Here is a 12,138-nt window from a genome sequence, read left to right on the forward strand (position 1 = left end):
GATGATCTTTTGAGGTCCCTTCCAACCCCTGACATTCTGTGATTCGGTGAGCTCTGTCAGTAAGTTCAGTCCTGAAGGAGATTTTTCTGGGAAGGCTGCAGGAAGGCAGCCTGCACTGTCTGAGCTCTGGTGAGTGTGCTGCTCCGCTCCGCTTCGATCTCAGGGTGAGCAACACGAGCAGCCCTTCCTCGGGCAGGAGGTGTGACGAGTGGTCGCTGCACAGCGTTCTTCAGAGCAGTAACTTCTTCTCTGAAGTACCTGTTAGTCTTTTTGTGTGAAGCTCTTGAGTAGTTAGTGCTGCTGATGTGACAGAGGGGCATTAGTGCGTGGGAGTCAAAGTTTCAGGGCCAGGATATATTTTGTCAGACAGATTTTGATATTTGTAATGTGGCCTTAGCCCGTGGGAATACAGCTTTCTGTCCTTTTGTCTGGAAGAGGCCTCCTGAGCAGTCTTTTGCACACCTTGGCTGAGTTTGCAAATTTACTTTCCCACTTCTGTGGTCCCTGAACTAACTTTCTAGTTCTGGGAGCAGCAGTGTCAGGGGAAACGCTGCTTTGGCAGCCTCAGAATCCAGGAAAGCTGTGCTATAGGCTGCTTTTGTTAGTAGCAGCTCTGTCTTTCTAACTTGGAAGGAATTTATTCTGCTGGACTAAATCTGTGGTTTCCGTTTTGGCCATTGTGTGTGGCGGTGCCGGGGCTGTGCCGCAGTCTCCTGTTTACTCGTCGCATTCACAGGAAGCGGGCGATGATGAGCAAAAGTTAAAGTCTGGGCAAAATTCCTAGTTTAGGTAGTGGTTCTTCTTGCAGGCACAAATCTGGTGTCTCCAAATATCTTTTCATCCTAGTTATATAATAATTGCCTTTGAGCAACAGATGCCTCAGTGATGGGATTTCATGTTCTAGAAGTGGGAGAGCTGCAACACGCAGCGTGGTTCTCGTTAACCCCTTTTCTCAGCGAAGTGGAGCCCCTATCGTTCTCTTGAGTGTCACAGCTTTGCTTCTCGTTGAACCCTCTTCCCTGTAAGGTCTGACAGCTTCCACGTGCTGCTGTGCCAGCTTTATGGGAACTGCAGGCCAGGAAAGGAAAAAAAGATAAAAATCACTATTGAGCTATCCCTAAAGCGAGCCCTTGCTCTTCTCCCAAGAGACTCAATCTGTTTTGTCTTCTGCCAGGAGAGATTTTTGAACTGAAGGCTGAACTCAATAATGAGAAGAAAGAGAAGAGGAAAGAAGCCGTAAAGAAGGTTATTGCAGCCATGACTGTGGGCAAGGATGTCAGGTAAAAGCAACTTTTGTCGCACCTGTAGCAGCTCTGCCTGTCCCAGGAGCCGCTCGGAGGTGGCGGCACGCATCACCGTGAACCAGCTCGGACTTTGTCACCTTGATGTGGCTGGGTGGTGAGGCTGGCTGGGTCCTTGCCCGTGCTGTGCTCGAGTCACAGGTTTCTCAACCTCCTTCCTATTACTCAGAACAAAAGAAACAACTGTTTTCAGTGCTGGATTACCCCTTTTTATTTGAAAACCCATCCAGAATTCAGCGATTTTGTAGGTCACTTCAAATGATGTTTTCTCACTTCTGGCTATTCTGGGTTTTAGTGTTAGAAAGGTAATTCCGAGGGTTTTCTTAGCCTTGTTCCTCACAGTATAAATGGAAACTACATTTTAAAATGACTGATTTTTAAATTGAACCTTTGCCTCATAGCACCTAAAGGCTGCAGGCATTTACCTTCTGCAGCGCTGCCACCAGTGCTTTTTTCTGTCTTTGAGGCAACCAGAAAAACTTGCTGGAGAGAATGCTTCCTCCCTTCCAGCTTCTTCTGTTCCTGGAGTCTGCCATGTGGCAGTCCTGGATTTGTGGCACTCTGGTCTGTTGCCACGGAAATTTGTATAAGGTTGCAAATTTAGCATCATGACTTCATCGTAGAATGAAGAAACACCTAAACAGGAGGGAAGAAAAAAAATAATCTTTTTGGCCAGTGACACTTGCCTTTCACCTTTCGATCTCTCCAGCACACCTGAGAGCTGCAGATATCCTTCGGTAATTTCCTGTGTTCTGCAGCTCTTTAGAGATTGCTGCCTGATATTTGAGCGAAACTCAGCTTGTCAGCATTGAAGCTCCTAATTAATTGCTCTGGAGTTTACTAGTCTGGAATTTGGCAGGTTCTTTGTAAGTGTCCTACATTACCAAAACATTTTTAAACAAATTTTCTTTTTTTTAAAACTGGTGGATTCATTTGCAGACCTGGCATGGCAGAATTTTCTTGTTTGGTGAACTCCCCAGCTAGAACACCTTTAGGAAATTACATTAGTTTTAGCCTGTTTCATAACCGACCTGTGTTAAATCCCTAGAAGAGATTAAATGATTATTATAAAAGCCATTGCGAACTGTTTTGGGGTGGCAGTTGACCTTTCGTTAGACAGCGGGGTACTTAAATTGAAACTGCAGTTCTCCTGGCTTCTGTGAGGTTGCTCCTATCCCCTTTATATGCCATCCAATCTCACAGCTTTTTCTCCGTTCTCCTTTCTTGCCTGTCCAGCTCACTCTTGCCTGATGTCGTGAACTGCATGCAGACCGACAACCTGGAGTTGAAGAAGCTGGTCTACCTGTACCTGATGAACTACGCCAAAAGTCAGCCAGATATGGCCATCATGGCTGTCAACAGCTTTGTGAAGGTAACCTGCTCCCACGGCCCAGCCGGAAAGGGGCTGGCATGGTGGCCTTCGGAGCATCTCCTTTGTCCTTTTGCCTGTGTGAGCTGTTGTTTCTCTCTGCATTTGCTTTCGCTCACTCGCTACTGATAATTATTGCAGAGGGCCCACGCAAGTAGTTATGAGAAAATCAGCCCCAGGGGAAGCTGCTGCTGCTGTTTCACTAACCATCATTAGAGAGTTCCAGTATTGGATAATGAATTTTGTGTTGTGCCATCCTCCAGCCTTTGTAGTGTCTCTGATACAGGGGTGTTCCCCTCTTGTTTGAATGTTTCGGCTGTGCCTTGTGTGGAAAACCTTTATCTCTGGTGAAACTGGAAGACAGTCCACTGGAAAAATAACAGCCTGATTGCTGTATTGCCTTTAATTCTGTTGCCAAGGTGCCTCTCCTTATCTAGGAAATGTTATTTCAGTCCCACGTTATGTAAGTTAAAACCTGGTGCTCGGAAAAAGTCTGAGACTCCTCCTGGAGTTTTAGAAAATATGAGGCACTGGGGAATCTGATTATGTTTTAAGTTTTTATTGCGGTGCCTGAGGCTGAAGGAGGTGACAGGGCCTGGATTGAGAGTAGGTGTGCTCTTCTGGCCAGAGAAGATGTCCCTGTCTTCCTCTCTGGAAAGAATGTTGTTTTCTGTCACCTTTAAATTCTAACTCTGTTGAAACAGACTAACAAACAAACATGATATTTTTCCAGCTTCATGCTTTTCTACCCAAGGAAGTATCTGATGTCCCTTTTGGCAAGTGTTTGGGACAAGTGTTAGTACAGAGAAAGTGGTGACACCAGTCTGCACCAGCTCAGCACCTCCCACGCGGTTCACAGTTCAGGGTGCTGACCGCCCTGGTAGGACATTGTCACTTCTCCTGGGCGCTTCCCAGTTGATGCGTTCAGGTGTTTTGTCAGCTGTAGGAAGTGAAAACAGTGAGAGGTAAATGTACCTCATGCTTTTGTAGGTCGCCCTGCAGCCACCCTTTTGTAGGCTAGTTTTGGAGGGGAGTTGCTCAGCGATGTAGTTAGATTGGATGTATGGCAAAGTACGTGGTCTTGAAGTATGAAGTGTTATATTCCCTTCTGCTTTTTCTTTTTCCTCCTCAGAAAAGCAGCTCTAGCCGAGCCTTTGCTTAGTGCTTCATATCTTGCAAACTTGAGGGATCCTTGTGTCTAGAGTGGATGGCCTGGGAGAAGCAGGCCCTGATGACCGATTGCGTTGTGTTTAGTTGTTGATTTTTCCTGTTATATTCTCCTGCTCCTTTAAACCAGTAAGGCTGGAAACCAGTGTATTGCCTTGCATGAAAGTTGCTTGTGGTGAGAGCTGTCTCAAGCTTAGCTGCAGCTGCTAAATCCTCTTGAAGGAAGCTTTGCATGAGAGAACCAGTGGACTCAGAGATGGACTCAGTTTTACAAGCTCGTAGCGTGGAACCATCTTGAGGTGGTGCCGAATGTTTCTTTGAAGCAGCAAATCCCACCTTTTATCCCCGATCTGAAATAACTGCCTCTTTGTAGCGTGTAATCAGGAGAATGCGGTTGGTTTGAAATAAAACCAGCCTGATTCTGGCTGCAGGCAAGCGGTACAGATTTGTTTGCTGCATCTTCTTTCCTGTTGCAGGACTGTGAAGACCCAAACCCTCTGATCCGTGCTCTGGCCGTCCGTACAATGGGATGCATCAGGGTGGACAAGATCACGGAGTATTTGTGTGAGCCTCTTCGCAAGTGTCTGAAGGATGAAGACCCTTACGTGCGAAAGACTGCCGCTGTCTGTGTGGCGAAGCTGCACGACATCAATGCCCAGATGGTGGAGGACCAAGGATTTCTGGATTCTCTGCGTGACCTGATTGCAGACTCCAATCCCATGGTAACGTATATGTCCTTGCAGCACGTTGCTTGGGTTTGTAATGGGCAGATGATCAGAAACATGAAGGCTTAATTGCAACCGATGCGCCGTGATGAATACGTTGGTTAGAGAACACTTGTTGCCTCGGAAAACAGGAAAACTCTTCTCAGATCTTTCCTGCTTTTGCCTCTTTTGCGTGTCTGGAGTGCTGCAGCAGAAGTTTAACTTCCTGGTGAGATGAGTCAGAAGAGCCCGAAATACTCGATGCTGCTACCTTGGTGACAGCTTGTAGCTGTTGCTTTCCTGCAGGCTTTGGCTCTTCTTGAAGTAAGAGGTTGGCTCAATTCGTTCACTGATACAGATAAATCCACTCGCCTGTAATGAGTGGAGAAAATCAATGCTTGTGTCTTTATTAGGGTTAAATGAGTCATCAGAGCGGAGGTGGAGATCAAGACCAAGAATTTCACGGGAGTAAATTACATACTAAATCGGTATTTGATCACAGTTTGATGAAGGTTGCGTTTCCACACCAGGCATCTTCCACTGTGGCCGACGGACCGAAGTGCTCCTCTGCCTAATCCTTTCATTCAATTATTTTTTCCTGTGGTCTACTGCAAACCTAACAGGGAAAAAAAAACTTCTGCAGCTCAGTTTAACTCAGTTTAAGGATGTGACTGCTACTTTTTTAGCTCTTGTAGAGCACAGCTCTCGTTTGATCCTTCTTAAAGACATACTTTAGCATTAGGGCAGGTCTAACAGCTCGTTCTGTGGCGTCTGGATCAAGCCATATAAAGCAAATCACTGTCCTGTTACAGCTGTCTTTGGGCAAGTCTGGATGAATCGAGGGGTGGTGATAAGGCACCACCCATTTAGTAGGAGAGGGAAGGCTGCTGATTGCTTTTCTAGAGACAGCAGCGCTGCAGCGTCTGCCTTTGCCAGGCACAAGTCTGCGCGGCAGCGCCTGTTGCCCCTGAGAGCTGGGCCCTTTTACGAGCAGTTTCCTTTGTCTTCCCTGATTTTCTCTTTTAACGGCAGGTTTCTGCACGAATATTGACAACTACTTGAAGAGGTCCCTGTCTAGGCAATTTCAAGGTGTATAGGAGAACACCTACTTATTTAACTTAATATTGAGGGTGTGTCGTGTGGGCTCTGAAAGTCCTTGGTTGGGCTCCTTTAGCTCCACTTACCTGCTGGCCCCTGGCATTCCCTGGCTCAGGCAGCTGCAGCAGCAGCGTGTGCTGTGCCCAGGGGTGTAACCTCCTGCTCTCTTAGCCTTGGGTCCAACTCTTTAATTTTCTTCTGCTGATTATAGCCACGGGGATGTGAGTCGAGGAGCTCAGGCTGAAAGATGTGGTACTTCAGGAGAAATTAATAAGGTTTTGCTTGCCCTTTCTGCTAGGGGATCTCTATGGGACTAACTGTTTTGGTAAATGAGCCGTTGGTTATGGGAGCACCGATACCGGTTTCAAAAGTCCATTAACTTAATATTGACTTAAATGATTGGAGATGAGAAATACCGAAGGGCAGCATACGCTCCATTTGCTAAATAAACCTCCCAAAGTAGTGTAGGCCTTCCTAATAAAACATCAGTAGAGCTGATGAGTTCCTTGGTGGTAACGAGGATGGGCTGGCACGGTGAAACCTTTGCCTGCAGCTCCCAGAGCTGCGTGGGATCCCGGCCCCTGCCCCACGCTGTGCTCGCCTGCTCTTCCCCAAGCTGAGGAGTCAAGGCAGGAGAATGCGATTTGGGGGGGCGATAGTCACGAAGAGGAGAGGCCTGTGGTGTGTTTTCAGATGTGCAGGCCCCGAGAGGATCGTGTTGCTGGTGTTCAGTGTTCTCATCTCCCAGCTTTTACCACAGGGCGTTATGTTCTTGCTTCTTAAGGGCGTACAGGGAGAGATTTTTAGCAGGTTTGGGGCTCTTACAGCTGCTGATTTAATACAATATTTAATCTGGTTACAATTTTTTAGTGGATACGGACATTCCTTCTAGTTAAGTTTATTGCTTTGATCCCCTTTGAAATTCGTGCCTTTGTGGCACAGCGGTTCCCTCAAAAGTACAGAAGCCATCCGGCTCTGATTAAGGTTCATTTTCCTAGTGAACCCATCCAGCTCATTGCTCTTTTCTCCATGTGAAACTCTAGCGAGGATTCATGCTGACCAGGGGTTGTCTTTGCCAGGCACCTTATTAAATACCAACTTGCACACAAATACAAGTTAATTCTCTGTGGCCAGGCAGAGTGCAGCCCTGCCTGGAAGCTCTTAAGTGAAAAAATGTGTTGGTATTGGGTATCAAAAGGAAGATGACTGAAAAGAATGGTACAGATGGATCTGTCCTTACGGCCTCTTCCTCTGGAAATGGTGCATCTTGATCACTGCAACCTGTTGTCTAAACTCATTTGTATTTGTATTATAAGTTTCTTCTCTTTTAATGATGCGGAAACAGGCAACATTAGACACTTAATGAAGCAGAGTTTTGTAGATGGGAAAATCCACACTTGCATTCTCTTCTGAGAAATGAGGATTTTGAGCAGGAAACTGAAAAATTTGTGTTGAAAAAACAGTCTCTGAGAAGGATTTGATTATGGTTTTGTAATTGGCTGCCTCTAGCACATGAGCAAGCACTAAACATTCGAGCTGGGTGCTGGGTAGAGTAACGACTCCATCTGTGGCGAGCTGATTGTCTCGTCGTTGTGCAGAGAGCAGGGGGCATGTTTTTACCAGCTCCAATCACCCTCCTCATAGCAATGCCTGACTAAGCTGGAGCTGACCTTGTCGGAAATGTTTTGAGTTTGTTTTGGCTTCTTTTTTTCCTTCATAGTTTTGGACTAATGGTTTGTTATCACACAATTGTGTGAACGGAGATTGGGGCTGTTCAGGGCATTGCTTTGAAGTCCTGCTGAGGTGCTCTGGGTGCCCAGCCAAGTGCTTTCCCCCTTTATCTGGGCTTTTTGCTGTCAGGATCTGGCCTCGGTTCAAATACAGTCATAGGATGATCTTTTGACCGGGCGTAGGATTGCACCCTTCCAGGTGAGCCGATGGTGGTTGTGATTAGAGGACCGACACCCGAGTCTGGGTGTTCACTAGCTGCTTCTGAAAAATCTCCATGGTAATTTTACAGTTTCTCCGGGATGGATTAATTCAAGTTTCTAATTGCCTGCGCATTGATATGGATCTGTACTAATACGTATGAATTGCCAGGTCAGGTTCTATAAACATCTTGAAGAATTAACACAACTCTGGGGTAGTCTTGTGTTTCAGCAAGCGACCCTGGGAAACTCCTTTCAGCACTTCTCTGTTACAAAATACTGTCCAACAGTGCTTTTCTTCAGTCTGTGATTCGTGGAGTCCTGTGAGGCCATGAACTGAGAGCCCTTTATAAAGTGACTACCAAAGGCCAACCTTTTCTCAGTAGGCTTAATTCTGGGGTACTTCTCTTCATGCAAATCCGTAAGGTCCAACATGCAAATCAAAATGGGTAGAAAACCAGTGGAGCCTATGACATTACTTTCCTGTCTTGCACAGGACATAGTGACTGAGCAAAAAGTCTTTCTCAGAACCGCAAGATGAAGGGGTATGTCGAGGTGAAGAAGGATGCTTCTCCCAGGTGAACTCATCCTGAGTTCAAGAGGAAATGGCCTCAAGTTGCTCCAAGGGAAGTTTAGATTGGATATTAGGAAGAGTTTCTTTGCTGAAAAGGGTTATCAGGCATTGGAAAGGGTTGCCCAAGGCAGTGGTGGAATCCCAGTCCCTAGAGGTGTTTAAGAGTCAGGTGGACGTAGTGCTGAGGGGTATGGTTAAGTTGAGAACTACCTCAGTGTTAGGTTAATGATTGCACTTGTGATCTTAAAGGTCTTTTCCAGTCTAGACAGTTCTGTGGTTCTGCAGATACGTATGACAAGTTACCAGCTGGGTTGGTGGCTTAGTGCTCTGCAGCTGAGGTCCCCAAGATGCCGTACCTTGTGCAGTGACGGGGCCGTAACACCGGCAAGGGCGTGGATCAGTTCCTGGCTGGTTGCGCTGCAGGAGTCTGATTGTGGACAGAGTCTTTAATTGTATTTTACAACTGGGCCTAAAGTGCTCGTGGCTGCCCTTTGTCACTTGGGATCCTGCCGAAGAGTTTCCCTCCATCAAGGGAACCCTCATTTCATACTAGAGCTGTCTTTAAGGCAAACCTTCTCTTTCGTGCTGCATGAAGCTGAGCAGAACCGGCTCTGGATGAATAGAAAGCCAAGGGCTGGGCTGCGTTGGGCTGTCCCGTGCTGCTGGGCTGACTCGGTCCTCGGGGCCCTTCTTGCTGGCGACTGTGGTACAGTGCGACTCCAAAAGCGTGTCCTCCCATAGCGCTCACGTTCAAGGAAAGTGTGATTTCAGTGTGACGCCCCAGGACTCTTGTGCACACACCAAGGGCTTGTACACAAACGCAGAACTCCTCTCGCACCAGGCAGCCCCAGGAGGTAACAGCGAGGTGAAGGAGGTTGGGCTGTTACACACCTGCTGATGGCCAGAGGATCTCTGAGGTCTTGGGCAAACTTGTTTTTTTTTTTAAATTCTTTTTCCTGATGCTGCCTTGTTTTGATATCTGAGAGTGAGACCTAGTGGCTGACTGCCCGTCCTTGCAGCGCTGCAAGTGCTGAGCCCTGGTGAGGAAGAGCAAGGCCAGGAGATGGCAGCAGCTGAAAGCAGAACCAAGGCTGTTGCTGCTTAGGCTCCTTGTTTTGTAACTAGTTCCCTCCTGGCTTTTGTCACTGCACTTGATTTTTTTTTTCAGGAATATAAATATCAACAGAAAAATGTAAGAGGAAATTCATCCTAAGCCTTATTGGAACAACCTTTCTGACCAAATATTTTTCATCCTTGACCTTCTGGGGTAACTTTTAACCCACGGAAGAGTTTTCTTGTCAATCTACCTGTTTTCCACATGGCTGAAGTTAGATGGGTATCACCTTCTCCCAGTTCTTGTCTCGGTGCTGTTGGGTTCTTAATTCCTTCTTGTAGCATTTCTTCTTCCTCGTATTCTGCTTTGTCCCCGCCATGTGCTGAATCAAAGCTTTTGCAGGTGTGGCTGGTTCTGCTCCTCTGTTTCCGTGGGCAGTATAGACACAGCACTTACGCGCTGTCCAGTAACGTGTCATGTTCTGCATCATCTGCACACTGCAGTTCCTTGGGAGAAACACTTGTGAATCAATACAGAGTAAACTGGGATCTTGTAAGAAGATGATCAGTGAATGAAGCAGGCGTGTGGAATATAATATGTTCTGCCGGGGGGTTTGCCTTTAGCATTAATCTGCGCTAAGAAGGGAATCTCTTTGGATCTGACAAGTAGAGATGGTGAGGTCCATCTTGATCTAATCAGGATTCCCTCTAGCAGTACTGACTTTCTGTTGTTCACAGACTGGACTAAAACCCTGTTTGATATAAATCACAGTGCTCTCATCTCTCCTGCCGGCACTGCCAGCCATGTAGGTTCCTTCTGTGCCAGCCAGAACCTCAAAAGTGTGTGTCTGGGCCTCCTGGATGACCTTATGGAGCCAGAAGGTCCTCTTTTTGTTCTTTTTCCTACAGTATGGCGTTCTGAGATCATGTCCTGGGGCATAAGCCTGTTTCGAAACAGAAGCTGGGCTGCCCTCCGCTGCGTACTTCACCGGAATCTTATCCCTCTCTGTGTAATAAAAGTGAGAAATGAACCCCTCCCTGGGAAACTGTTGGTGGTCCTCTGAGTCCTGACGAGATGTTGTGGGAGGCAGGCTGGGCTGTGGGACTTGCCTTGTCCGACAGAGGGTGGAACAGCACCACCTTCGTGAGCGCAGGAGAGTGTTTCGTCCTCATGTCACAGCTGTGTGTGTTCCCCTCTGCAGCTGCTGTTTTATCTAGTGCGCAGAGTAAACCCCCGCTGCCGGCTGAGTTTGTGATTCCTGCTCGTGAAGGTTGTAAGGACTTGAAAATCCACATCCTAGCGTGGAGCAGAACGTTGCTGGGAGCTGTGGGCTGTGCCTCTGCAGCGTGTCCTCAGCCTGGGGCTGTCTCCAAGACACCGTGGGTGCCCCCCTGGCTGAAAAACAGCTCTCCTTCTTTCCACCCGGCAGTGGCAGAGTGAAGGTTCTGTCTTGAAGTCCCCCAACCATGTCTGTGTTGGTCCTGCGTGTGTTTTGGGTTATTTTAATCTGTTCATGTCGCAGGTGGAGGTGATATTTCCTTCTTGGGAGAACCTTGATGGCATTTGCAGGCATCAGTAGGTGGAATTTGCTTGCTCGTCACTGGATATTTTACAGTGAGTGAAACCATAGCTCAGGGCTGATGAAGAGTGGCAGCTTCACTTTAGGGCTCTTCCATGTATGTCCCTGCTGTTCACGTGAGGCTGCCCGGGAGGGAGAGCAGTGCTTTTTGCAAGCAAGCAGGCAGCAGTAACGAGCTGGAAATAAATACGTGGAGGTTATGGAGGAGCCTGTACAAAGCAGCAGCTCTGTTAATGTACCTGGTGGGTGCTTGAAAGAGGCAAGGTGGGAGATTGCTGGGAGAGTTCAGAAGCTGGCCCGTGTGTCTGTGCCGCAGCACTCAGGCTGCGGAGATGTAAACGGGGCAGAAGGGAGAGCTGCCACACGTGATCAGTGGCTTCTGCTGAGCCACCCTGACCCCCTGGGCTCTGGCCTCTGGAAACTCGGGTTTGGCTTCGGGCTGAGCTCCTGCAAGTGCTCCTCCAGAGTAAGGCTGGAGTCTGGTTAGAGAACAGCTCGCTTTTTCTCCAGGTTGGCATCCTAAACAGGTCTGAGGGAGTTTCAGGCCTGTACATGGGACATGGTTTTTATTTTGGCTGGTTGTTTCTGGTAGGCTTGTGGATGAGGGATGCTGCACTCGAGCACTTCCCATCGGGGCTGTGCTTTTACCTGCCTTTTGAGTACAGACACTCTGGCAGAGAGGTGCAACGAGTTTGTATGATAGTGCATGGATTTCCATCACTCCTCAGAGTCTGTCCTCCCAGAGCCCTCATTCAGGAGGCTTAACTGACAATTTCATTCACCAGAGACCCGTCTCCTTCCAGTTACTGCTACCAGTAGATGTCTGAGCATTGGTCTTGCTGACTAGATCGCTCCAGGGTCTCTCGTACCACTCAGGATGCTGGGGAATTTTATTCACAGGTGCCTGTGTGTTAGGTTTCCAATCAGACACTTCTAGCTATTGACAAGCAGTGGCTGTAAAAAAGCCACTGTGGCTGTGATGTTTCGTAACTGCACCCCGTTTTTAGGGCTACGTAAGGTTTTTGCTGATGCTTAGCTGATGCCTTTCTTCGAAGTAGTTGCTTGGATCCAAGACAGCCCTGTTTGCCACGGGGTGGTGCCAGTGAGAACCTCCGCAAGGAAAATTGCCAAGGGCGCTGCAAAAAAACCTGCAGAAAAACCTTCCTGGTGTGTGGTAGGTGCTTGGTCCAGGCTGGGATGAGAGCACGGTGCTCTCAGGAAGAAGCACAGAGGGTTGCAGCCTCTCGGTGGCTTCCTACAGAGCTTGGTTTCCTGTGGGGGCACTCAGCTGTGCCAGGGAGAAACCCTTTGTGTTGGAGCCGTCCCCAAACGGCTTCTTGTCCACCTGCCGTGAGAGGTTCAGC

General features: G+C 47.9%; 1 protein-coding gene across 1 annotated transcript in view; it reads left to right on the forward strand.

Moving 5' to 3' along the window:
* Positions 1-12,138, forward strand: part of LOC104278280 (AP-1 complex subunit beta-1) — a gene marked incomplete at its 3' end in the record, with an annotated part of 55,401 nt that overhangs the window by 1,461 nt on the left and 41,802 nt on the right. The window contains exons 2-4 of the mRNA XM_009875202.1: positions 1,175-1,280; positions 2,538-2,673; positions 4,314-4,559. Coding sequence (XP_009873504.1) covers positions 1,175-1,280; positions 2,538-2,673; positions 4,314-4,559 — 488 coding nt within the window. The remainder of the gene's footprint in view (positions 1-1,174; positions 1,281-2,537; positions 2,674-4,313; positions 4,560-12,138) is intronic.

This window comes from Apaloderma vittatum, unplaced genomic scaffold (assembly GCF_000703405.1).
Source record: "Apaloderma vittatum isolate BGI_N311 unplaced genomic scaffold, ASM70340v1 scaffold17938, whole genome shotgun sequence".
Lineage (NCBI taxonomy): Eukaryota > Metazoa > Chordata > Aves > Trogoniformes > Trogonidae > Apaloderma > Apaloderma vittatum.